At 51.1% G+C, this 27,035-nt stretch overlaps 2 protein-coding genes across 2 annotated transcripts in view; one reads left to right on the plus strand and one right to left on the minus strand.

The window, feature by feature from the left end:
* KCTD19 (potassium channel tetramerization domain containing 19) overlaps positions 1-13,190 on the minus strand; it is a 580,310-nt gene extending 567,120 nt beyond the window's left edge. The window contains exon 1 of the mRNA XM_030205019.1: positions 13,139-13,190. Within this exon, the coding sequence (XP_030060879.1) occupies positions 13,139-13,147 (9 nt within the window). The 5' untranslated portion in view covers positions 13,148-13,190. The remainder of the gene's footprint in view (positions 1-13,138) is intronic.
* A 347-nt stretch (positions 13,191-13,537) lies between these two features.
* The window catches only part of LRRC36 (leucine rich repeat containing 36), a 663,184-nt gene continuing 649,686 nt past the window's right edge, over positions 13,538-27,035 (plus strand). The window contains 2 exon segments of the mRNA XM_030203754.1: positions 13,538-13,570; positions 13,572-13,656. Of these exon segments, the coding sequence (XP_030059614.1) occupies positions 13,538-13,570; positions 13,572-13,656 (118 nt within the window).

The following is a 27,035-nucleotide window of genomic DNA, read 5'->3' on the forward strand; positions in this document are numbered from 1 at the left end:
AAAGGCCCCAAAGGAATCCGGGGATAGGCCAGAATACCCCCGTTATAGGCAGGCATTCCCCAGGAAAAAACTAGAAATAAAGAACTACAACTCCCAGCATGCCCCAAGGGAGCCTGGGGTAAGAGAAACTATGTGCATTCCCAGGAGTCACCAGAGGAGGGCCGCAGGGGAAGGAGTAAGGCTGATTCTCCAACCTGGTGGAAGAGGTGGTGGAACAAGTGGGTGAAGAAAGAAGGGACTCCAAAGAACTTTAATGAAGAAAAGGGTGAGCAGCTGGGAGAAGGGCGGGGTGAAGAGAATATGGATTGGGCTCCTGAGGGGAGAGAGGAGGAGAGTGAGCCTTGCCCTATGGAGTTGACTGAACCGGAGAACACCCTGGAAGAGCCGATGGACTTTTCAGCTCTGGCTCAGCGAAAGCCAAGGAAGTAGCGGGGCCAAGCCGGGTCATGCGGGAGGAGGTCAGGTAGGAGTATGACTGACCAAGAGGGTGGGACCCTAGGCTTTGAGCCCGCGCAAAGCCATTATACTGAGCTGTGTTTTGAAAGCTTGGCTAGAACTGAACTGTGTTTTGAAAGCCTGGCTAAACTGAGCTGTGTTTTTGAGAGCTTGGCTAGAACTGAACTGTGTTTTGAAAGCCTGGCTAGAACTGAACTGTGTTTTGAAAGCCTGGCTAAACTGAGCTGTGTTTTTGAGAGCTTGGCTAGAACTGAACTGTGTTTTGAAAGCCTGGCTAGAACTGAACTGTGTTTTGAAAGCCTGGCTAAACTGAGCTGTGTTTTTGAGAGCTTGGCTAGAACTGAACTGTGTTTTGAAAGCCTGGCTAGAACTGAACTGTGTTTTGAAAGCCTGGCTAAACTGAGCTGTGTTTTTGAGAGCTTGGCTAGAACTGAACTGTGTTTTGAAAGCCTGGCTAAACTGAGCTGTGTTTTGAAAGCTTGGCTAGAACTGAACTGTGTTTTGAAAGCCTGGCTAAACTGAGCTGTGTTTTGAAAGCTTGGCTAGAACTGAACTGTGTTTTGAAAGCCTGGCTAAACTGAGCTGTGTTTTGAAAGCTTGGCTAGAATTGAACTGTGTTTTTGAAAGCCTGGCTAAACTGGGCTGTGGTTTTGAAAGCTGGGCTAGAACTGAACTGTGTTTTTGAAAGCCTAGCTGGACTGAGCTGTATTTTGAAGCTTGGCTAAAAATTGAACTGTGTTTGGAAACCAGGGGGGAATTGAGCCCTGGGTTTGTTTTTTCTTTTTACTGCTACTCTCCAGGGGACCGGGGGAGATCCTTATTTTTGTTTTTTTGAGAAAAAGGGGAGCCATACAGGAGTGTGTTTTTTTGTGTTGTTTGGTTTTTTTTTTTTTTTTTGGAAGAGCTGCAACCCCGGGAGAAAAGAGGATCCCCTTTACAATTGGTGTCAGAAGTGGGATTCTTCGCGAACCTGTCGCTCGAGGAGGCCAAGACCAGCAGGACAGAAAAGCCCGACGGAGGGGCCAACGCTGAGAAAGGCGCAGACCCGTCTGGGGTTCCGGTAAGCGGGGCCTAGATTGGGGGAAATAAAAGGGATCCTAGAAAAAGGGGAAACATAAGTAGTGAAACCGCACTTGGAGGTGTCCTCTGTTTTTTTCCCCCCACCAGGAGTCGCTGTTCCGGAGCAAGGATGGACCCCAAGGAGATCTTCGCGTGGATGACGATGCAGTTCCAAAAACAGCAAGAACTGACGGGGAAGATGGTGGAAGACTCCTTGACGGCGGCACGAGAGCAGCAACAACCGGTGCTGAATATGCTCCAGGACTTTTTTCAGCGAGGGATCGAGGCTCCCAGGGGCGGTGGAGCCGGAGCAACTGGACAGGGACCAGGAGGAAGCGGTGTGGTAGGACCTTTATCCCTGAACTCACTTACTTGGGGAAAGTTGTCTGAGCAGGATAATGTAGATGATTTCCTGACCGCCTTCGAGAGGGTGGCAGTGGCCGCAGGATGGCCACAAGAGCAGTGGGCCATGCGGTTAGTGCCTTCATTATCTGGGGAGGCTCTAGGAGCCTTTAGAGACTTGGCTCCTGGGGACGCTGCCAACTATGGGAGGTTGAGAGAGGCCATTAAAGACCGGTATGGACTGAGTACCCAAGCTTATAGGCGTAAGTTTTGGTCCACTAAATGGGAGAAGGGGGAAACCCCTAAATCGGTGGCCACTAAACTGATGGACTTGGTAAAAAAATGGTTGGAACCTGAGCGCCACTCCCCGGGAGAGATTCTTCAAGAATTGGTAGTGGAGCAATTCCTGCAGGGTCTTCCCAGGGAGATTAGGGCAGGATTGGTCCAAAGGGGCTGTAAGACGGTGGAGGCCGTGACAGCCGGGTTGGAGTGTTATTTGGAAGCCCAACATTGGGGAGGACCCGACCTGGAGGGTGGGAAATCCCGACCTGAGGGAGGCTGGGGGGTCCAAAAGTTCCTTCTTTAAGACAGATCCCCAGGGAGGGAAACCCGATGCCGGCTGGGGTGGTAAAAAGCCCGTAGTGCCCTCAGGCCCTGGAAAAAAGGCCCCCTCGTATGAAGGAAAAATCTGTTATAAGTGTGGGAAGACGGGGCACTTCCGGAGGGATTGCCCAGGTCGAGAGGGATGGACCTCGCAGGTTGCCCAAGGGTTTAGGCCTCGGTATACCGCCAAGGTGGAGGTTGAGGGTTTTCCGATTGTAGCCATGTTAGACTCCGGGGCAGACCAGTCCATGATCTCTAGGAGGTTATGGGAACAAATAAGAAAGAGGAGGACAGGAGGTAGGGATACCTATGAGGGAGCAGTGGCTATTCAATGTATACATGGGGCCAGTACTCGGTATACCCTCCATAGGGTTCACGTGAAGGGGCCCACAGGGGAGATAGAGATAGCCATGGCCGTTCTGCCCAGACTGCCCCAGGAGATGATTTTGGGAAGGGACTGGCCCCCCTTTACCGAGTGTATTAGTGAAAAAAAGAGTGTTGGTCACTACCCGCTCTCAGGCTCGGCGAGTCCCTGAGGCTGAGGAAGAGGGAATAGGAGGTATTTTTCCTTTTCAAGGGGAGGTCTTAGGGGAGCTGGGAAAAGAGAAAAAGGGGAAAGCTTTGAAAAAAAAGGAGCAGAGGGGCAGACGGGAGGCCTTGGAGCAGGCAAGAAAAGAAAGTTATCTGCCAGTAGCCCCGAAAGAATTGAGGGAACAGTTTCCCCAGTTTCATAGGGAGCAGGCCACGGACCCTACTTTAGAATATGCCTGGGAACGGGCCCGACAGGGGGAGGGCCAGGAAGCCCCGGGGTTCATGATAGAGGGTGACATTCTATATCGCAGGGTACCCAATTGGGAGAACTCTGAAGCGGGGAGACAGCTAGTAGTCCCCCAAGCTTTCCGTCCCCTAGTAGTAAGGCTCGCGCATGATCACCCTTTGGGGGGGCATAAGGGCTCCCAAGCTACCCTGACTCAGATATTGGGCCGGTTTTATTGGCCAGGAGTTTATGGGGAGGTGGAGAGGTATTGCAAGTCCTGTCCCAACTGTCAGAAGGTGGCAGACCGGCTACCGCCTAGGGCACCTTTAACACCCCTTCCTAGAGTGGAACAACCGGGGAGGAGAATCGCAATGGATATTATTGGCCCGGTAACAAAATCTCGAAGAGGCTTCCTCTATGTTTTAGTGGTTATGGATATGGCCACCAGGTACCCCTGGGCCATACCTTTGAGAAGAATATCAGCGAAGGGCATTGCCAGAGAACTGATAAAAATCTTTTGTGAGGTGGGATTCCCCCAAGAAGTTTTGACTGACAGGGGGTCCAACTTTATGTCAAGTACCTTAAGGCAAGTGTGGGAGGCTTTTGGAATACAACATATCCGTACAGCGGCCTACCATCCTCAAACCAATGGGATGGTGGAACGTTTTAATAGAACTTTAAAGGGTATGTTAAAAAAAGCGTTAGGCGAGGATAGGACAGGTTGGGACCAACTGTTGCCCTTCGTGCTATATGCCTACAGGGAGAAGGTGCAAGACTCATTAGGAGTTGCGCCTTATGAATTGATGTTTGGACGGAGGCCCAGGGGAATTTTAGATATTTTACAGGAACACTGGGTACCCCCGGACACCTCCGATCAGTCAGTGGTCGAATACCTACAGGATCTGAGGGCCAGGTTAGATAAGTTACAGGAATATTCCCAGGATAGGCTGGAACAGAGCCAAAATCGTCAAAAGGAATATTATGATAAGGGTACTCGTGAGAGGGAGTTTGTAATAGGAGATAGGGTCCTTATCCTAATCTCAGAGGATCCTCATAAGTTTGCCTCTAGGTGGAAGGGTCCCTGGGTGGTGAGGAGGAGACTTGGGCCTCTTACATATGAGGTGGCGAACGAAAAGGGGCGGCTCCAAACTTTCCATGTTAACCTGATGAAACCCTGGGTAGCAAGGGTAGGTTTTCAGACCCGAGGGGAGGAAAAGGAGGGAGAGGAGTTGGGACCGCAAATAAGAGATATTTTTAAGCCCGGTGAACCAGGGGTTAATCCCCGGTTGACACAAGTACAAAAGAAAGAAATGGGGAGGCTCTTGAAAGGGTTTGATGATGTGTTGACGGCCTGCCCTGGAAATACTCACCTAGTGGAGCATGACATCATAACGGAAAGGGGGAAAGTAGTTCGGCAAAAGCCATATAGGCTGTCCCCCATGAAAAGGAGGGAGGTGATAAAACAGGTCCAGGAAATGTTAGACTTCGGGGTGATCGAAGAGTCAAATAGCCCCTGGTCAAGCCCAGTGGTGTTAGTACCAAAACCCGAAGGGGAGTGGAGATTCTGCATAGATTTCCGCCAGCTTAATAATATCTCTCAAGCAGATGCATATCCTATGCCCTATATTGAGGAGCTGGTGGACAGGCTAGGATCTGCCCAATATCTCACCACCCTAGACTTGACAAAAGGGTACTGGCAGATTCCCCTTACGCCCGGGGCGCAAGCTAAGACCGCCTTTAGTACGCCCATAGGCCTGTATCAGTTCAAAAGATTGCCCTTTGGCCTTAATTCAGCAGCTGCAAGCTGCCAGAGGTTGCTGGACAGGGTGCTCCGACCACATCAGGCATATGCCGCCGCCTATATGGATGATGTGGTAATACATAGTGGAGACTGGAACACCCATTTAAACCAGGTAGGGGCAGTGCTGCAGGCTTTTAGGGAGGCAGGTCTCACCCTGAACCCAAAAAAATGTTATTTTGCGCAGTACCGGGTGAGGTATTTAGGGTATAATGTGGGAAGGGGAGAGGTCCGGCCCTTATTGAATAAGGTTAAAAGCATCCAAGAGTTTCCCAGACCAAACACTAAGAAACAATTGCGTAGATTCCTGGGGATGGTAGGGTATTACCGCAGGTTCATCCCTCATTTTTCCGCAATGGCCACTCCCTTAACTGACATGCTGAGAGGGAAGAATCCGGACCACTTGAGGTGGGGAGCGGAGGAGTTGAGGGCATTTGAACAGATGCAGAGGGCCCTGTGCCAGGAGCCTGTGCTGAAGGCAGTTGATTTTGAAAAGCCCTTTGTCCTTCAAACAGATGCTTCGGGGAGGGGGTTAGGCGCAGTGCTGTCCCAAGAGCATGAAGGGGAGGAACACCCGGTGCTTTATTTAAGCCGGAAGCTCCTGCCTCATGAGGAACATTACTCCACCATAGAAAAGGAGTGTTTAGCCATACGATGGGCAGTGCAGGAGTGTAGTGTCTATTTAGAAGGGAGAAAATTTAAGTTGGTAACGGACCATGCTCCCTTGAAATGGTTGAATGTGATGAAGAATAATAATGGGAGACTAATGCGGTGGTACTTAGCATTGCAGCCTTTCCAATATTCTGTGGAGCATCGTCCCGGGCGATGTTTAGGAAATGTTGATGCCCTGTCCCGGGTGGAGGAGGAGGAGGAAAAAGAATGCGGGGGTGGAAATTTAAGGGGGGGGTATGTAAAGAGTATGTAGGAAAGGCCCCAAAGGAATCCGGGGATAGGCCAGAATACCCCCGTTATAGGCAGGCATTCCCCAGGAAAAAACTAGAAATAAAGAACTACAACTCCCAGCATGCCCCAAGGGAGCCTGGGGTAAGAGAAACTATGTGCATTCCCAGGAGTCACCAGAGGAGGGCCGCAGGGGAAGGAGTAAGGCTGATTCTCCAACCTGGTGGAAGAGGTGGTGGAACAAGTGGGTGGAGAAAGAAGGGACTCCAAAGAACTTTAATGAAGAAAAGGGTGAGCAGCTGGGAGAAGGGCGGGGTGAAAAGAATATGGATTGGGCTCCTGAGGGGAGAGAGGAGGAGAGTGAGCCCAACTATGGAGTTGACTGAACCGGAGAACACCCTGGAAGAGCCGATGGACTTTTCAGCTCTGGCTCAGCGAAAGCCAAGGAAGTAGCGGGGCCAAGCCGGGTCATGCGGGAGGAGGTCAGGTAGGAGTATGACTGACCAAGAGGGTGGGACCCTAGGCTTTGAGCCCGCGCAAAGCCATTATACTGAGCTGTGTTTTGAAAGCTTGGCTAGAACTGAACTGTGTTTTGAAAGCCTGGCTAAACTGAGCTGTGTTTTTGAGAGCTTGGCTAGAACTGAACTGTGTTTCGAAAGCCTGGCTAAACTGAGCTGTGTTTTTGAGAGCTTGGCTAGAACTGAACTGTGTTTCGAAAGCCTGGCTAAACTGAGCTGTGTTTTGAAAGCTTGGCTAGAACTGAACTGTGTTTTGAAAGCTTGGCTAGAACTGAACTGTGTTTTGAAAGCCTGGCTAAACTGAGCTGTGTTTTTGAGAGCTTGGCTAGAACTGAACTGTGTTTTGAAAGCCTGGCTAAACTGAGCTGTGTTTTGAAAGCTTGGCTAGAATTGAACTGTGTTTTTGAAAGCCTGGCTAAACTGGGCTGTGGTTTTGAAAGCTGGGCTAGAACTGAACTGTGTTTTTGAAAGCCTAGCTGGACTGAGCTGTATTTTGAAGCTTGGCTAAAAATTGAACTGTGTTTGGAAACCAGGGGGGAATTGAGCCCTGGGTTTGTTTTTTCTTTTTACTGCTACTCTCCAGGGGACCGGGGGAGATCCTTATTTTTGTTTTTTTGAGAAAAAGGGGAGCCATACAGGAGTGTGTTTTTTTGTGTTGTTTGTTTTTTTTTTGGAAGAGCTGCAACCCCGGGAGAAAAGAGGATCCCCTTTACAATGCTTAATTCACAAATATTAAATCAAATCTAAAGACAAAACAATTGATATCAAAAGACAATGCAAATTTGGAAGCCAAAAGAAAATTACCTTAAAAGATTTTAATTCTGATATTTGGGAATTGTAACCTTAAGGATGCTGCTATTTCTATTATTCTATATTATACTGTATTCAGTACTTTATTCAGGAACTTATTCACTGTAATTGGGAAAGTATCCTTTCTTGTTATGGCTTAAATCACTTTTGTTTACATACCATCTTTATTACATTTTTTTGTATTGTTTTACATAAAAAAAAATATGAATAAAATATTTGAACTAAAACAAACTACAGTTGTGCATTTTGTGTCTTCAGAGACTGCAAGTGACTTTGCTGGAGCTGTCTCTCTTGTAGGTCCACATGAAATAAACTAAGTAGAAATTAGACCTTACCTGCTAATTTGCTTTCCTTTAGTCCCTCCGGACCGGACCAGGATTGGACTGATGGGTTGTGTATGTCTACCGGCAGGTGGAGACAGAGAGTTCTGAGACTAGAGAGCCAATGAGAGCCCTGGCCATACGACGCTAGCCTCAGTATTTGACTAACAAAGCAGGAAAGAAAGAAAGAACACCCTTCTGTGCACTGTGAAATCAAAGCAGACACAAAGCACTCGTTAAATGTGCTTAACTAACTGCCATGCCATCTATTACAGCTCACCAGCAACTCTCACCAGAGAAGTGGTATGGCCCACTTAAAATCTTATATATAGAAGAAATTGTTGGTTGTTTGTTTTATATATAACTACAAACTTGCAAAACAACTGCATCTCTGCTAAACGAACTAACTCACTTCTAAATATAAGCAAAAAATTGTGAAGAACATAGGAGGGGCCTGGTCCGGAGGGACTAAAGGAAAGCAAATTAGCAGGTAAGGTCTAATTTCTACTTCCTTGGCATCCCTCCGGACTGGACCAGGATTGGACTGATGGGAAGTAACAAAGCAGTAATCCTACGGGAGGGACCCCAGCAAGTCTGCTGTGAGTACTCGAGACGCAAAGACACCCTCCTGCCAGCACTGTACATCTAGCCTGTAATGTTTAGAAAAAGAATGGAGAGAGGACCATGTCGCTGCCTTACAAATATCCGCTGGAGGTACCAAGAAACACTCAACCCAAGAAGCTGCCTGCCCTCTCGTGGAGTGAGCTTTAACACTGTCTGGAATTGCTCTACCCTCAAGAATGTAAGAAGCTATCATTTCCTTAATCCATCGAGATAACGTGGGCTTAGAAGCGGCCAACCCCTTATGGCAACCAGCAACAAGAACGAAAAGACGATCCGTGCGACAAAAATCCTCAGTAACTGCGAGATAACATTTAAGCACTCTCTTAACATCCAAAGTACGCAACTTCCTCTGTTCCACTGTTCCTGAGGAGGATCTCAAAACCGGAAGAATAACCGATTGAGAAAGATGAAAACGAGAAACCACCTTAGGCAGAAAAGAAGGAACCAGACGTAGAACCACTAGCTCCTTAGAAAATTCTAAAAATGGAGATCTGAAGGAAAAAGCTTGCAACTCTGAGACCCTCCTTGCTGAAGCTATAGCTACTAAAAACACCGCTTTAAGAGTCAAATCCTTAAGAGAAGAAGCAGACAACGGCTCAAAAGGAGGACCAGTTAGAGCTGAAAGCACAATATTAAGATCCCAAGATGGAAAAATCGATCTACCTGGAGGACGAAGAAGACTAACTCCCTTCAAAAAAACGGACCACATCGGGAAGACTAGCTAAAGTCTTACCTCGAATCCAACCTCTGAAACAGGAAAGGGGAAGAGTGGAAGGGGGTATGAAAACCAGCGCCTGAGACTCTACCTGCTCTACGGAAATCGCGAAAGGACTGAGTCCTACTGAAAAACTGAGACCTCTGAGCCTGAGCTCCTCGCCCAGTTTGAAATCTACGAAAATCTCTCGCCCCACCACGACCAAACAAAGAACCCCGACCAGATAGACGAGGCCTATCCTCTGGAAGGCGAGGAACCTTAGATTCTCCCAAAGAATGCACCAACTTATCCAAGTCTTCTCCAAATAAAAAAGAGCCCCTAAAAGGAAACTTTCTGAGCTTGGACTTAGAAGCAGCATCCGCCGAACCTCGTAACCAAAGAGATTGACGAGCTGCAACACCTAAAGCTAAGGATTTAGAAGAAGCTCTCAACAGATCATACAAGGCATCTGCCAGAAAAGCAGAACCCGTCTCAATCTTAGCTACCTCTGCATCTATAGCAGCAATATCGTCCAAAGACCTACCCACGACTCTCTCCGACCAACGAAAACATGCTCTGGCCACCAAAGAACCAGAAATAGCTGCCTGCACTGCCAAAGAAGAAACATGAAAACTACTCTTGAGAAGAGAGTCCAACCTTCTGTCCTGAACATCCCGAAGAGCTGTTCCTCCATCCACAGGAACCATGTTACGCTTGGTACCTGCCGAAATCACCGCATCGACCACTGGAACCTTAAGAATAGCTTTGCCTACTTCCGGCACTGGATAAAGGATGGACATTGATCTAGCTGGTCAAAAAGCAGAGTCTGGAACCTCCCACTGAGCTTTAATAACATCCCAAATATCCTGATGCATAGGAAAAATTTTTCTAGAAGCTCTAGTGCCTTTAACCAACAGGTCAACCTTACGAACTTCTGAAACCGGAGGTTGATCCTCAAAATGCAAAGTAGAGGAAACCAAAGAGATAAGCTCCTGCAAATCATCCTTATGAAATACCCTAGCTACAGAGGGATCTTCCCCTTGGGAAAAAGTTACAGCCTCAGGATCAATAGAAGATTGATCCTCCCAAACATCCTTAGCTAAGACATCGTCCTCCTCCAATAAAGGCATCTCCTGATCCTGGTCAAAATAAAGATCTGAGAATCACAGCCTCTATTTTTTGCAGGAGGAATAGAGGAGGGAAAGTCTGCTGACACTCCTGCTGCTGACCCAGCCTTCTTCATCAAAAATGGAGAACAAACTCAGGAGGAAAACCCCCTTCCTGAGTCCCTCCAGACTGTACCACAGTCCCTGTTTCCGCTTCCCCTAACGTTGCTGAAGAATGAGAAGCAGAACACTCACGAGGAGCAGAGACAGCCGAATTGAAAATGGCGGCCGTTTGCGTCACTTTCGCGGGTCCCGTATCTAGTGTCGAAACAGACACGTCTGAGGAGACCGCGGCGGGCCGCACAGAAGAATTAGCAGACAAAGAGACCGACGGAGGAACAGATGGTGAAGTATCCTGAACTACAGTACAAAATTTACAAGAACCCGAAGCGCCCACTCCACGGCGCTAGCACACTGAACACCGACCGCTTCAATTTCTCCACCATAGCAGAGGAGAGTGTACCCGAGAGACGAAGCGATGCGCGCCCCTTTATTATTTTTTTTTTAAGTCACTGCAACAAAAAGAAACGGGACTCTGCCAAGCAAGAATACCAAAATAAAAAACAACTGCCCGTTTAAGAGCTCAGGCAGCAAGTTTACAGTTTCTGAATCTGTTTTTTTTTTTTTTTAACAGCTGATCAAGCTCACTCGTTACGGAGCTGACTGCTCGTTAAAACACAGGGGAAAAAGATTGTTTAAACAAATGTGGCTGCCTCTCCCAAAAGCAGTACACCTTTCCAAAGAAATGATAGCCCTTCCCTAGAAAATGACAGGAGGTGGGGAGGGACTCGGGACACCCGAGTATAACACCCCAGAGGCAGAAAGAAAAACCTCAAACAGAATTCCCCAGGCACAGAAGGAAGACAGAATAAAACAAATAATTCTGACACGAGAGAGAGACTAATGGGCTCAACTCCTACCTGCTGGACACGGTTGCCAGATTTAAATAATTTTTCCAACCCAAACCAGCCTCTAAACCTGCCCAAAAACCGTCCACCCCTCCCCCGCCGCCACCAACCCCGCCCCCGCCGCCATCAGCTCCACCCCTGATGTGAACAGCTCCGCCCCCGACGTCATTAACTATGCCCCCCGTGGGGCGAAAAACCGCAGCCGGGGAGGAAAAAACCCCCACCCAACGGAAAAGAAAGCCGCCCAAAAAACCGCAACCCGCAGTGGGCAAAACTTTCCCGCAGCGGGTCGCAGAAAGCCAAAACCGCCCATCTGGCATCTTTGCTGCTGGAAGACTGAGAAATACTGAGGCTAGCGTCATATGGCCAGGGCTCTCATTTGCTCTCTAGTCTCAGAACTTTCTCAGTCTCCACCTGCTGGTAGGCGTACACAACCCATCAGTCCAATCCTGGTCCGGCCTGGAAGGATGCTAAGGAAGATACATTTATTGCTGATCAATATAAATGACAAAGCTGACAAAAGATATGATAGAGGTCTGTAAAATCATGAGTAGGGTGGAACAGAGAACTAGGAACAGTTGGTAGTGTGGCCCAGTGGTCTAAGGCACAGGCTCAAATTCTAGTCTCTCTGGAGATGTGGGTTCAAGTCCCACCACTGCTAAGCTTTCCCTTGTCTTGGTACTGCTGTTGCTTCTTTGTATTCTTGTTAAGATGGACTTGGGACAATCCATCACTTACTTGTAGGATAAGCAGCATAAAGTCTACTCTTCTGGGATCTTGCCCCAGGTACTTGTAAATCTGGATTTGCCACTGTTGGAAACAGGATACTGGACTTGATGGACCTTTAGTCTGTCCCAGTATGGCAACACGTATTCTTAATAGGGAGCACATTTAAAACAAATTGGATAAAGTATTTTTTCACTATACATGTTATACTATAAATATACCAGTTTGTCATACTGTAAATATATTAGTTTTTGTGTTTTAATACTCTAGAATCAAGATGTACGAGGAGAAACATGATGACCTGAACATATATATCCTGGAGAAAAGGAGAAAGAAAGGTGATATGATACAGATGATCAAATATTTGAAAAGTATTAATCAACAAATAAACCTTTTCCTGAGCCAGGAATGTGGCAGAGCTAGAGGACATGAACTGAGGTTGAAGAGGGGCCAACTGAGGCATAATGTCAGGGATGTACTTTTTCAGAGAGAGGGTGGTATGCCCTCCCATGGAAAGTGATGAAAACAGTAACAGAATTTAAAAATGTGAAATAAACACAAAGGACTCCAGTTTAGAAGGAACAGATCCAAAAAAGCATAGTGGAGATTTGGTGGCAACATCGGTAACTGGGAAGGAAAGACAGTGCTGGGCAGACTTCTATAGCCTGTGCCCTGATCTTGGCTGGACAGATTCTGCTTCAGAAGTTGGAGAACAAGGCCAGTGTTGGGGAGACTTCTACGGTCTGTGTGCTGATCATGGCTGAATAGATTTGGATGGGTTGGTGTGGAGCTTTTCAAGAGCTTTGAAAATAACTTCAAAAGTTTTAGAACAAGGCCAAATCAAGATCAGTTATAGATAGGAAGTACAGCAAACTAACTCCAAAGTGGAAAACAAGAGAGCAGATCAGTAGTGGATATCCACTACTGATCTGCTCTCTCTTGTTTTCCACTTTCCACGAACATAGGAAGTATGACATACCTTATATGAGTTTATCTTGTCGAGCAGATTGGATGGACTGTACAGGTCTTTATCTGCCGTCATCTACTATGTAACTAATGGCAGGGAGGAAAAGGGAAAGCAAATACCACAATGCATATAAAATATATGAAGCACACTACGACCCCCCCCCCCCCCCAAAAAAAAAAAAATATCCCGAAAAAAAAATCCATGGCTCTAAAGTTAGCCTTTATTTAAACTTTGCAATTTTTTTCTACTGCTATCTTACGGATTCCCGGAATAGGTGAAGGTATTGAAGACAGATTTTGGAAAACATGAGTACCGAAGAATACAATAACGTAAACATCCCTGACCTGATCCTGAACTCTTCTCTTGATTGTCCGGTAAACTCTTACCTTGCCCTTCAAACCTACACTCTCCACAGCCGTTCTTAGCTTATACTAAATTTAGTAACGTACAGAACCTCTATCTTTGCTTAGTTAACACATAACTAACTCACAGTTCTCATTAGGAAACCAGAAAAGACAGACTGTGATTTTACAGCACCGCTGTCGACAGCCGTTTTTCTCCCGTTTCCGCCCCCACCCCTTTTTTAGACTCCCGGCCCCATCCTCGCGCTGCAATCAGAACGCCGGTAGTATTTCGCGCCCCCTCCCGCGCGCCGGCATTTAACAGCTCAAATTAGAAATTACCCATGGGCACTCTACGTCTACGGTTTGTTTGTTTGTAGCTGTGCAGTTAAACACATTGTTTGATTCCAGCACTTGGAGGCAAAGCTAGACCTACGTTTATTACTTTTTTCAAGCACACAAGATTCGATGAACTAAGCCCCCCCTAGACCTAGCGGACAACTGGAACTCTGATAACTGGGCTCGTGTGCCCTAGCGTTGCGAGGGGAATGTTTATCGCAGAGCACCGGTTGCCTAGGCAGTTTGTTTGAAATGATGGCGCTGAAGGAGGTGTCGCTGAGCGAGAGCTGGGTGTGGGCTAGGGTGCTGAAGCAGGGACAGACAGCAGGTAGAATTACTTTTTGTTCCTTAAAGAGACCGTGTAAATAATCTACCTCAGAGAAAATAATGTACGTTCCATATCATCATGCTTAGGGCATATGGCTCCAGAAAAAGGAGGACGGATTGAGCCAGCCGGGTTTTACTTCCATTGCTTTCAATGGAAGTAATTGAGCCAGCCCGGTTTAATCATGCTGATCAATCCATAGACTGGACAGTCCATCTACCAGCAGGTGGAGATAGAGAGCAATCCTTTTGCCTCCCTATATGTGGTCATGTGCTGCCGGAAACTCCTCTGTATGTTCTCTATCTCAGCAGGTGGTGGTCACACACAGCAGCAGCTCTGGCTAGGTCTCCAAGCCTAATTTTTAGGTTTTGTTGAGTACCTAGGGTTGAGGGCTCTTCTTGAGCAAGTGCAAACCTGGTGGTGCCAGGTCCCTCCTTTTCTCCCCCCCCCCCCCCCCGCTGGCGCCATTTAACAAAAAAAAAATTGGGACGTCCTTTAAGGGCGTTTATTTCAACGTTTATATCAGCGTTTATTGCAGCTGCTCACTGGGACACCAGTTTGTTACAGCTCGGAGCGAGAAGCAGGTAATTTTTACCTTTTGTAGCGGGCAGGGGGTTCCCCGATCGGTCTCCACGTGGCCTATGGCGTCGGAGGGCGAGGGCGCGAAGAATCGCTCCCCGGACCGCGTGTGCGCATCTAGCGGGGATGTGGGGGTTTCAAAACCTGAATCGCCTTTTTTGGGCGTCAGTTGGGAGGCCGGTCACTGTCCCGGTTCTTCCTCCGGTGCGGCGGTTTTTCCCGCCATAAACGTCCATCCCCCGCTGCTCGCCCCCCCCCCCCCCCCCATTTTGGGCGGCCACTCTGCTTGGATGGCTTCTTCTTGGGCCGCCCTCGAGGTGGGAGACGTTAATGCTATGGTCGCCCTTGATTCGGGCGACGGCAATAAAGCGGCCAAAGTTAAGCGCCGTTCTTCCCGCGTGGCTCCTTCTCGGAGTTTCGCGCCGGACGCCATTTTGGATGCGCAGCATGTTTCTCCCCTGCTCTCGCGAGCGCCGGTTGAGGGTGCGTCTAGGGCCGTGGCCCAGGCTGCAGAAGTGCACAGTCTGGGGGATTTCTCCCCTGAGTTCATTTTGCTGCTGCATCAGGCTTTCCTTATGCAAAACGCTGCTCCTGCTCCCTTGTCCGATAAAGGGGTTGAGGCCTCCGGAAGCAAACGCCCTCGGGTGGATTTCCAGGGCCTAGAGGACTCTGTCTCCTCTGATGTAGATGAGGGCAGCGTATCTGAGTTCTCCCAACGGTCCTTTGGGGATTCCTTGGAGGAGACGGATTCCCACTCGGATGGAGCGGATGACCCCTCTGCAGCGCGGATCTTTCGCTCAGAGGATTTGCCCAACCTGTTACTGCAGGCCATGAGCATTTTGAAGATTTCCTCTCCGGAGGACGTCTCTCCCTCAGCCTCTGTTGGCTCCGCCATTATGCTGGGGACGAAGCGCCCGCCTAGAACCTTCCACGTGCATGAGGCCATGCGCACCGTAATTTCGGCTCAATGGGATGTCCCAGAAGCGAGCCTCAAAGTGGCTAGGGCTATGTCCCGCCTCTATCCTCTGCCTGAAGGTGAACGGGAGGCCTTTCTTTGGCCTACCGTGGATTCTTTAATCACTGCGGTGACTAAGAAAACGGCGTTGCCGGTGGAAGGTGGCACGGCCCTAGAGGACGCCCAAGACAGAAGATTGGAGGCGGCCTTAAGGTCGTCCTTTGAGGCGGCTGCTTTAAGTTTGCAGGCCTCAGTTTGCGGCTCCTATGTGGCCAGGGCGTGCCTGACGATTGTGCAGCGGGCTTCCCCCTCGGATCCTTCCTTGAGGGCTGATTGGCCGGCCCTGGCATCGGGCTTGGCTTATTTGGCAGACTTGCTTTATGATGTCTTGAGAGCCTCGGCTAAAGGTATGGCTCAGACAGTCTCTGCACGGCGTTGGCTTTGGCTGAAGCATTGGTCTGCTGACCACGCCTCTAAGTCTCGCCTGGCTAAGTTGCCTTTTAAAGGCAAGCTGCTCTTTGGGGTCGAGCTGGACAAAATTGTGACCGATCTCGGCACGTCTAAGGGCAAGAGGTTACCAGAGGTCAGGGCTCGTGCCAGTGGTGCTCGCCCTGGTTCCTCCAAAGGACGGTTTCAGGAAGCCCATCGGTATCGCCCTGGCAAGTCGGGCTCCTCTGCCCCCTTTTCCTTCAAGAGGAACTTCTCCCCCAAGCAGCATTCCTTTCACAGAGACCGCCGTCCCGGAGGTGCGTCCTCCGGTCCTCCCCCAGGGTCTCGTACCCAATGACGGGGCCCTGGTCCATGGCCCAGTGCAGATTGGAGGATGCCTGTCCTTGTTTCTGGGCGAGTGGACCAGGGTAACTTCAGACGCTTGGGTGCTGGAAGTCATCAGAGACGGCTACAAGCTAGAGTTCTGCCGACCCTTAAGAGACGGGTTTGTGCACTCTCCCTGCAAGTCTCCGGTCAAAGCTGTGGCAGTGCAGCAGACTTTGGACAATCTGATCCGCCTGGGTGCGGTCGTTCCGGTGCCAGAAGATCAGCTTGGCAAGGGACGTTACTCCATTTACTTTGTGTTACCAAAGAAAGGAGGTTCCGTACGGCCTATCCTCGACCTCAAAGGGGTCAATCGGGCCTTGAAAGTTCGGCACTTCCGAATGGAGACTCTCCGCTCTGTTATAGCGGCAGTGAAGGCAGGGGAGTTCCTGGCATCCTTGGACATCAAGGAAGCTTACTTGCATATTCCCATCTGGCCTCCTCATCAACGCTTTCTGCGTTTTGCAGTCCTGGGCTGACACTTCCAGTTCAGAGCCCTCCCGTTCGGGTTGGCTACTGCTCCGCGGACCTTCTCCAAAGTAATGGTGGTCATCGCGGCCTTCCTACGAAAGGAAGGAGTACAAGTCCATCCTTATCTGGACAACTGGTTGATCCGAGCCCCCTCTTATGCAGAGTGTGGCAGAGCTGTAGACCGGGTGATTGCTCTTTTGAGCTCCCTGGGGTGGATCATCAACTGGGAGAAAAGCCAGCTGCGCCCGACTCAGTCCCTGGAATATCTGGGAGTTCGTTTCGACACCCAAGTGGGCAGAGTATTCCTGCCGGACAATTGGATTGTCAAGCTTCAGGCTCAGGTGGACCAGTTCCTAGTAGCCTCTCCTCTTCGGGCTTGGGACTATGTGCAGCTGTTGGGCTCTATGACGGCCAAGATGGAAGTAGTGCCCTGGGCCAGGGCTCATATGAGACCACTACAATTCTCTGTACTGCAGCGCTGGACTCCAGTGTCGGAGGATTACGCTGTGCGCCTTCCCTTGGACCCAGCGGTGCGCAAGGCGCTGAGCTGGTGGCTGAGGACAGACAAGTTGTCCGCAGAGATGCCTCTTTTGACCCCGGAGTGGTCATGACGGACGCCTCTTTAACGGGCTGGGGAGCCCACTGCTTGGGAAGGACAGTGCAGGGGCTCTGGTCTCCTGCAGAGGCAAAGTGGTCTATCAACCTCCTGGAACTCAGAGCCATTCGGTTGGCGCTTCTAGAGTTTCTCCCGGTACTGGCGTTGAAGCCAGTACGGGTCCTGTTGGACAATGCCACGGCTGTGGCCTATGTCAATTGCCAAGGAGGTACCAAGAGCGCCCCTCTAGCCAAGGAGGCAATGAATCTATGCCAGTGGGCGGAAGCGAACCTGGAACAGCTGTCGGCGGCCCACATTGCCGGAGTCATGAATGTCAAGGCGGATTTTCTCAGTCGCCATACCTTGGATCCCGGAGAGTGGCAGTTATCGGCTCAGGCATTCTTGGACATCACGAAGCGCTGGGGCCAGCCGAGCCTAGATTTGTTGGCGTCATTGGCCAATTGCCAAGTGTCGCGTTTTTTCAGCAGAGGACGGGATCCTCGATCTCTGGGAGTAGATGCTCTTCTCCAACAGTGGCCGACACAGGAGCTTCTCTATGTGTTCCCGCCCTGGCCCATGTTGGGCAGGGTGCTAGACCGGGTGGCAAAGCATCCGGGCCGGATAATCCTACATAAGTACATAAGTAATGCCATACTGGGAAAAGACCAAGGGTCCATCGAGCCCAGCATCCTGTCCACGACAGCGGCCAATCCAGGCCAAGGGCACCTGGCAAGCTTCCCAAACGTACAAACATTTTATACATGTTATTCCTGGAATTTTGGATTTTTCCAAGTCCGTTTAGTAGCGGTTTATGGACTTGTCCTTTAGGAATCCGTCCAACCCCATTTTAAACTCTGCTAAGCTAACCGCCTTCACCACTTTCTCCGGCAACGAATTCCAGAGTTTAATTACACGTTGGGTGAAGAAACTTTTTCTCTGATTTGTTTTAAATTTACTACACTGTAGTTTCATCGCATGCCCCCTAGTCCTAGTATTTTTGGAAAGCGTGAACAGACGCTTCACATCCACCTGTTCCACTCCACTCATTATTTTATATACCTCTATCATGTCTCCCTTCAGCTGTCTCTTCTCCAAGCTGAAAAGCCCTAACCTCCTTAGTCTTTCTTCATAGGGAAGTCGTCCCTTCCCCGCTATCATTTTAGTCGCCCTTCGCTGCACTTTTTCCAGTTCTACTATATCTTTCTTGAGATGCGGCGACCAGAATTGAACACAATACTCAAAGTGCGGTCGCACCATGGAGCGATACAACGGTATTATAACATCCTCACACCTGTTTTCCATACCTTTCCTAATAATACCCAACATTCTATTCGCTTTCTTAGCCGCAGCAGCACACTGAGCAGAAAGTTTCAGTGTGTTATCGACGACGACACCCAGATCCCTTTCTTGGTCCGTAACTCCTAACGTGGAACCTTGCATGACGTAGCTATAATTCGGGTTCTTTTTTCCCCACATGCATCACCTTGCACTTGCTCACATTAAACATCATCTGCCATTTAGCCGCCCAGTCTCGTAAGGTCCTCTTGTAATTTTTCACAATCCTGTCGCGATTTAACGACTTTGAATAACTTTGTGTCATCAGCAAATTTAATTACCTCGCTAGTTACTCCCATCTCTAAATCATTTATAAATATATTAAAAAGCAGCGGTCCTAGCACGGACCCCTGAGGAACCCCACTAACTACCCTTCTCCATTGTGAATACTGCCCATTTAACCCCACTCTCTGTTTCCTATCCTTCAACCAGTTTTTAATCCACAATAGGACATTTCCTCCTATCCCATGACCCTCCAATTTTCTCTGTAGCCTTTCATGAGGTACCTTGTCAAACGCCTTTTGAAAATCCAGATACACAATATCAACCGACTCCCCTTTGTCCACATGTTTCTTCACTCCTTCAAAGAATTGAAGTAAATTGGTCAGGCAAGATTTCCCCACACAAAAGCCATGCTGACTCGGTCTCAGTAATCCATGTCCTCGGATGTGCTCTGTAATTTTGTTTTTAATAATAGCCTCTACCATTTTCCCCGGCAACCGACGTCAGACTCACCGGTCTATAATTTCCCGGATCTCCCCTGGAGCCTTTTTTAAAAATGGGCGTTACATTGGCCACCTTCCAATCTTCCGGTACCACGCTCGATTTTAAGGATAAGTTGCATATCACTAGCAGTAGCTCCGCAAGCTCGTTTTTCAGTTCTATCAGTACTCTAGGATGAATACCATCCGGTCCAGGAGATTTGCTACTCTTCAGTTTGCCGAACTGCCCCATTACGTCCTCCAGGTTTACCGTGAAGTCAGTAAGTTTCTCCGACTCGTCCGCTTGAAATACCATTTCCGACACCGGTATCCCACCCAAATCTTCCTCGGTGAAGACCGAAGCAAAAAATTCATTCAGTCTCTCCGCTACGTCTTTGTCTTCCTTGATCGCCCCTTTTACCCCTCGGTCATCCAGCGGCCCAACCGATTCTTTTGCCGGCTTCCTGCTTTTAATATACCGAAAAAAAATTTTACTATGTTTTTTTGCCTCTAATGCTATCTTTTTTTCATACTCCCTCTTGGCCTTCTTAATCTGCGCCTTGCATTTGCTTTGACACTCCTTATGCTGTTTCTTGTTATTTTCAGACGGTTCCTTCTTCCATTTTCTGAAGGCGTTTCTTTTAGCCCTAATAGCTTCCTTCACCTCACTTTTCAACCAGGCCGGGTGTCTTTTGGACTTCCGTCTTTCTTTTCTAATTCGCGGAATATGTATGGCCTGGGCCTCCAGGATGGTATTTTTGAACAGCGTCCACGCCTGTTGTACAGTTTTTACTCTCTCAGTTGCCCCCCTAAGTTTTTTTTTTACCGTTCTTCTCATTTTATCATAGTCTCCTTTTTTAAAGTTAAACGCTAATGTATTTGACTTTCTGTGTACAGTTACTTCAAGGTCGATGTCAAAACTGATCATATTATGGTCACTGTTATCAAGCAGCCCCAGTACCATAACGTCCCTCACCAGATCATGCGCTCCACTAAGGACCAAGTCTAGAATTTTTCCTTCTCTCGTCGGCTCCTGCACCAGTTGCTCCATAAAGCTGTCCTTGATTTCATCAAGGAATTGTTTCTCTGTAGCGTGTCCCGATGTTACATTTACCTAGTCTATATTTGGATAATTGAAGTCACCCATTATTATCACATTGCCCATTTTGTTCGTGTCTCTGATTTCTTTTATCATTTCTGTTGTCCCGTTTCGGGACCTTACCAGTGCTCCCGCGGCGGGGAGCGATGGTCGGCGGGGGCCGCGGGCCCCGGTGCGGCAGAGACAGGCCGCCGACGGGGCCGGCACTTCCGCGGGGCGGCCCAAGGCTGGCGACCCGCGGGAACGAACGCCGGCCCCAGGGAAGGGAGGACGCCGGCCAAGATGGCGGCGGCGTCGTTGTCTCCCCGACCGGAGCTGAGAGGATTGCAAGTCCCGCCCCCTTGCGCCGGATTGGTGCATGGCAGGAGGAACTCCGCCTGCGAGGCGGGTCCTCCAATCCCGGCCATCCTTGCCTGTCAGGGCTACAGGGATTGGCTCTTCTCCAGGGAGAGGATGGACGGGCGGGGGATTTAAACCCCGGAACAAGGAGGACTCGGGGCTTCCGTTTCAAATGTCAGAAGCCAACCTCAGAGACTGTGTTCCTTCCGCTAGCCATCCTTGCTAGCCACCTCAGAGACTGTGTTCCTTCCGCTAGCCGTCCTTGCTAGCCACCCTCAGGGACTGTGTTCTTCGTCCTGCTAGCCGTCCTTGCTAGCCACCTCAGAGACTGTGTTCCTTCCGCTAGCCGTCCTTGCTAGCCACCTCAGAGACTGTGTTCTTCGTCCTGCTAGCCGTCCTTGCTAGCTACCTTCAGAGACTGTGTTCCGTTCGCTAGCCGTCCTTGCTAGCCACCCTCAGAGACGGTGTTCTTCGTCCTGCTAGCCGTCCTTGCTAGCCACCTCAGAGACTGTGTTCCTTCCGCTAGCCGTCCTTGCTAGTCACCCTCAGAGACTGTGTTCTTCGTCCTGCTAGCCGTCCTTGCTAGCTACCTTCAGAGACTGTGTTCCGTTCGCTAGCCGTCCTTGCTAGCCACCCTCGAGACGGTGTTCTTCGTCCTGCTAGCCGTCCTTGCTAGCCACCGTCAGAGACTGTGTTCCTTCAGCTAGCCGTTCTTGCTAGCCGCATCCTGAGACTGTGCTTTTGCAGCGCTAGCCGTCCCTGCTAGCCACTCAGTCGGGACTGTGTTGCTGGTGTTCAGCCAGGCCGGCCGTCACCCCGCGGTTCCAGCAGTCCCGCTGGCCGCCTGCAGCTGGGGGCTCAACCTCCGGTGAACGGCGGTCGCCGCGGGTGAAGATCCGGGGTGCGCGGCAGTCCTCTGAGGTCCTTCGGGCCTCAGAGAACCTAAGGGCTCACCACTACCTAGACAAGACTGGACAGGAAACGGAAGCCATGAGCTCGCCGACGCAGCCTGATCTACGGGACCTGGCCAAGGTACTTCAGCAGCAGCAGGAGCAGTTGAACGCCCTATCAGGGGCGCTTCAGAATGTATGCTCGCAACTGTCAACGCTTCAGGTACAGAACCAGGCCGCTGCGGTCCAGGGGGCCGCAGCGGCTCCCCGTTCGGGAGGGTTCCGCACGGGACCTCGGTTCCCTGAGCCGACACGATATGATGGGGCCCCCGGAGGTTGCCGGGGGTTCCTCAATCAGTGCAATTTGGCCTTCCGGATGCAACCGGAGACATTTGCTTCAGACCAAAGTAAAGTGGGATATATCATGGGCCTATGTGAAGGGAAGGCCCTGGCCTGGGTGGCCCCATTGAATGAACAACAGGACCCTATCCTGGATGACTATAGTGAATTTCAGCGCCGATTCCGTATGGTGTTTGACCTTCCGGGAAGACCATCGTCTGTGGCCTCGGAACTGCTGCGAATTCATCAGGGGGAGGGGACGGTGGCCGATTATGCCATCCGTTTCCGGACTTTAGCCACGGAGCTCCGTTGGAACCCTGAGTCCTTGATGGCAATTTTTATGGAAGGGTTACAAGAACGAATCAAGGACGAATTGGCAGGACGAGAGGTCCCAGGCCAGTTGGATGCCCTGATTTCGCTTTGTATCCGAGTAGATACCCGGTTCCAGGAGCGAGCCAGAGCCCGGGCAGAACGGCAGAAGTGGACGCGGGGAACGTCCCGGACTGCCAAGGGGCTATCTCCTCGCCGTGGGAACCGGGATGGCAAGGAGAGTGGGGAGGAGCCGATGGTGATGGGCCGGCAACGGCTGGCTTCCTCCACTAGGAAGAAACGCCTGTGGGACGGACTGTGCTTCTATTGTGGTGAGGCTGGACATTTTATTCGAGCCTGTCCCTCCCGGGCGGGAAACGTCTCCCCCAAGGCACCTTGAGGGGGGGGGGGGTCTTGGGGCATTCCGCTCCCCTGCCGGAGGCCTTGATCACGCTACCAGTAACCCTCCGATGGCATGAGACCATGATTCAGACCCGGGCCCTGGTGGACTCGGGGTCGGGGGGCAACTTCATCGGGCACGAGCTGCTGCAACAGATGGCTGGCCCACGCTCCCGCGGCGGCCGGCACTGCAAATAACCTCCATCCAGGGGACGACGTTACCGCAGCCGGTCACTGAGATCACCCCCTATTTGCAGCTACAGGTGGGGGAGGATCACCAGGAGGAGGCCCGATTTCTGATTCTATCCCGGACCATTCATCCAGTGGTCCTGGGACTGCCCTGGTTACGGAAACATTGCCCGGTTATTGACTGGACCAGTGGACGCATCCAAGCTTGGGGTAGTGCCTGTCGGGAGAATGGTTGTAAGGGCCGGACCGGCAGCTGCTCTGCCCTGGTGGTGGTACCCGGAGGGGCACAGGTAGAGCTGGGCTCACTGCCTATGGACTATAGAGACTTTGCAGATGTGTTTAATCCCAGGGAGGCGGAGGTTCTACCGCCTCATCGGTCGTTTGACTGTGCCATTAACTTGAGGGCAGACACCGTGCCGCCCCGGGGTCGCCTATATACCCTGTCCCGAGGAGAGTCCAAGGCGATGCAGGAATACATCCGGGAGAATCTGCGGAAAGGTTTTATCCGGCCCTCTACGTCCCCGGCCGGGGCCGGATTCTTTTTTGTTACTAAGAAGGACGGCTCCTTAAGGCCCTGTATTGACTATCGGGAATTGAATGCCATCACGGTAAAGGATCGTTTTCCTCTACCGCTCATCCCCGAACTCTTCAGCAGGTTGCAAGGGGCCCAGATGTTTACCAAGTTGGACTTGCGGGGGCCTACAACTTGGTTCGAATTCGGCGAGGGGACGAGTGGAAGACGGCTTTTAACACCCACGAGGGACATTTCGAGTATCGGGTGATGCCCTTTGGCCTGTGTAATGCCCCTGCGGTGTTCCAGAGACTTATCAATTTTGTGCTTGAGGATTTTTTGAACTCCACAGTGATTGTGTACCTGGACGATATCTTGGTGTTTTCCCAAGACCCCACCGACCATGTGAGCCATGTTCGCAGCCGTGCTGCAACGGTTACGGCAATACCGCCTGTTCGCTAAGCTCAGTAAGTGCGCTTTTCATCAGAGGTCGCTACCTTTCTTGGGACACATTCTGTTACCCGGGGGCCTACAGATGGAGCCGGACAAACTCCGGGCAATTCGAGAGTGGCCCCAGCCGCTGGGATTGAAGGCCCTACAACGTTTTTTGGGATTCGCGAACTACTATCGCCAGTTTATTCCTCAGTATTCTCAACTGACTGCGCCGCTGACGGCCCTTACTAGAAAAGACGCCAACGTCCGGGACTGGCCGCCCGAGGCGCAAGTGGCCTTTCGCCAGGTGAAAGAGGCCTTTAAATCAGCGTCCATTTTGCTAGCCCCGGATCCTGAGAAACCCTTTATTGTGGAGGTGGACGCGTCTGCGTTGGGAGCCGGGGCGGTCCTCTCGCAAGTGAATTCCAAGGGCCGGCGTCAGCCTTGCTCTTTCTTCTCTCGTAGATTCTCCCCGGCAGAATGTAATTATACAGTAGGGGACAGAGAGCTCTTAGCATTGAAATTAGCCCTACAGGAATGGAGACATCTGCTGGAGGGGGCGGAACATCGATTCACAGTGATTACTGACCACAAGAATTTACTGTATCTACAAGAGGCTCAACGGCTCAATCCTCGACAAGCCCGGTGGTCATTGTTTTTCGCCAGATTTCATTTTCAATTAGTTTTTCGAGCGGCTGCTCAGAATACCCCTGCGGATTCCCTCTCCAGAGCGTTTGAGGTTCCTGAGGAGACTAAGGAAACCCATTCCATGTTGGATCCGGCCTGCCTCAGCGCGGCCGTGGGGGAGGTGGCTCCTACTAAGGAACTAGTGCCGGCCGCTGAACGAGCGAAGGTAATGCAATGGGGGCATTCGTCCCGATGGGGGGGACATTTTGGGTATCAAAAGACTCTGCGGCTCATTACCAGACAGTATCAATGGCCTCAGATGAGACGGGACATTCTCAATTTGTCACCACCTGTCCTGTGTGCGCCCGGATCAAAACCGGTGATCGGGACCCCCATAGGGAAGCTACAACCACTGTCCGTACCGACAGGGCCCTGGACGGAACTTTCCATGGATTTTATCACCGACCTCCCCAGTTCCCGGGGACATACGGTGATTTGGGTGGTAATTGACCGTTTTTTCCCGAATGGCCCATTTCGTTCCCTTGCCAGGACTTCCTTCAGCGATCGCATTGGCTCAACTCTTCATTCAACATATTTTTCGACTCCACGGGCTGCCTCTTCGGATTATTAGTGACCGGGGCCCCCAATTCACCTCGCGCTTCTGGAGGGCCTTGTGTACAGCATTGGGGGTGAAGACCCATTTCTCATCAGCATACCATCCCCAAACCAATGGCATGGTCGAGAGGGCGAACCAAACGTTAAAAGGGTTCCTGCAAGCGTTTGTCAACAAACGCCAAGATAACTGGGTCTCCCTACTTCCCTGGGCCGAGTTTGCATATAACCACAGTGTCCACTCGGCCTCGGGAGACTCTCCATTCTTCTTGGTGTATGGACGACATCCTCGACTGCCAGCACCTTTCCCGTCTGGATCTCCGACCCCCATGGTTAATGTGACTCTGGCAGATCTGCAAAGAGTTTGGGAAATGGCCCGAGAACAACTACAGAAGGCAGCCACCAAGTACAAGGTCTTCGCAGATCGGCATCGGAGACCCGCTCCCGACTTGCAACCAGGGCAGAAGGTCTGGTTAAGCACCAAATATCTCCGACTTCGGGTACCCTCGCGGAGATTGGGACCCTCGGTATATTGGACCGTTTGCAATCCAATCTCGAATTGGAGCTGTGACTTATCGGTTGCGATTGCCTAGGACCCTGCGGGTGCATAACGCCTTCCATATTTCCCTATTGAAAAGCTTTCAAGGATCTCGATGGCACCCCCAACGGCAGGAGACCGAAGATCTTGAAGCAGATCCCGATCCAGAGTATGAGGTGGAGGATGTTCTGGATTCAAAGAAGCGGCGGGGGAAGTTATATTACCTATTGTCATGGAAGAACTTTGGCCCCGAAGACAACTCCTGGGAGCCCGCGGCAAATGTACATGCTCCGGAGTTGGTCAAAGCCTTCCACGCCCGGTATCCTTCCAAACCCGGGCCCGGGAGAAAGGAGGCATCCGGGAAGGATACTGTCCCGTTTCGGGACCTTACCAGTGCTCCCGTGGCGGGGAGCGATGGTCGGCGGGGGCCGCGGGCCCCGGTGCGGCAGAGACAGGCCGCCGACGGGGCCGGCACTTCCGCGGGGCGGCCCAAGGCTGGCGACCCGCGGGAACGAACGCCGGCCCCAGGGAAGGAGGACGCCGGCCAAGATGGCGGCGGCGTCGTCTCCCCGACCGGAGCTGAGAGGATTGCAAGTCCCGCCCCCTTGCGCCGGATTGGTGCATGGCAGGAGGAACTCCGCCTGCGAGGCGGGTCCTCCAATCCCGGCCATCCTTGCCTGTCAGGGCTACAGGGATTGGCTCTTCTCCAGGGAGAGGATGGACGGGCGGGGGATTTAAACCCCGGAACAAGGAGGGCTCGGGGCTTCCGTTTCAAATGTCAGAAGCCAACCTCAGAGACTGTGTTCCTTCCGCTAGCCGTCCTTGCTAGCCACCTCAGAGACTGTGTTCCTTCCGCTAGACGTCCTTGCTAGCCACCCTCAGGGACTGTGTTCTTCGTCCTGCTAGCCGTCCTTGCTAGCCACCTCAGAGACTGTGTTCCTTCCGCTAGCCGTCCTTGCTAGCCACCTCAGAGACTGTGTTCTTCGTCCTGCTAGCCGTCCTTGCTAGCTACCTTCAGAGACTGTGTTCCGTTCGCTAGCCGTCCTTGCTAGCCACCCTCAGAGACTGTGTTCTTCGTCCTGCTAGCCGTCCTTGCTAGCCACCTCAGAGACTGTGTTCCTTCCGCTAGCCGTCCTTGCTAGTCACCCTCAGAGACTGTGTTCTTCGTCCTGCTAGCCGTCCTTGCTAGCTACCTTCAGAGACTGTGTTCCGTTCGCTAGCCGTCCTTGCTAGCCACCCTCAGAGACGGTGTTCTTCGTCCTGCTAGCCGTCCTTGCTAGCCACCGTCAGAGACTGTGTTCCTTCCGCTAGCCGTCCTTGCTAGCCACCCGCAGAGACTGTGTTCCTTCAGCTAGCCGTCCTTGCTAGCCGCATCCAGAGACTGTGCTTTTGCAGCGCTAGCCGTCCCTGCTAGCCACTCAGTCGGGACTGTGTTGCTGGTGTTCAGCCAGGCCGGCCGTCACCCCGCGGTTCCAGCAGTGCCGCTGGCCGCCTGCAGCTGGGGGCTCAACCTCCGGTGAACGGCGGTCGCCGCGGGTGAAGATCCGGGGTGCGCGGCAGTCCTCTGAGGTCCTTCGGGCCTCAGAGAACCTAAGGGCTCACCACTACCTAGACAAGACTGGACATCTGTGTCTACCTGCTCATCCTGG

This window comes from Microcaecilia unicolor, chromosome 5 (assembly GCF_901765095.1).
Source record: "Microcaecilia unicolor chromosome 5, aMicUni1.1, whole genome shotgun sequence".
Lineage (NCBI taxonomy): Eukaryota > Metazoa > Chordata > Amphibia > Gymnophiona > Siphonopidae > Microcaecilia > Microcaecilia unicolor.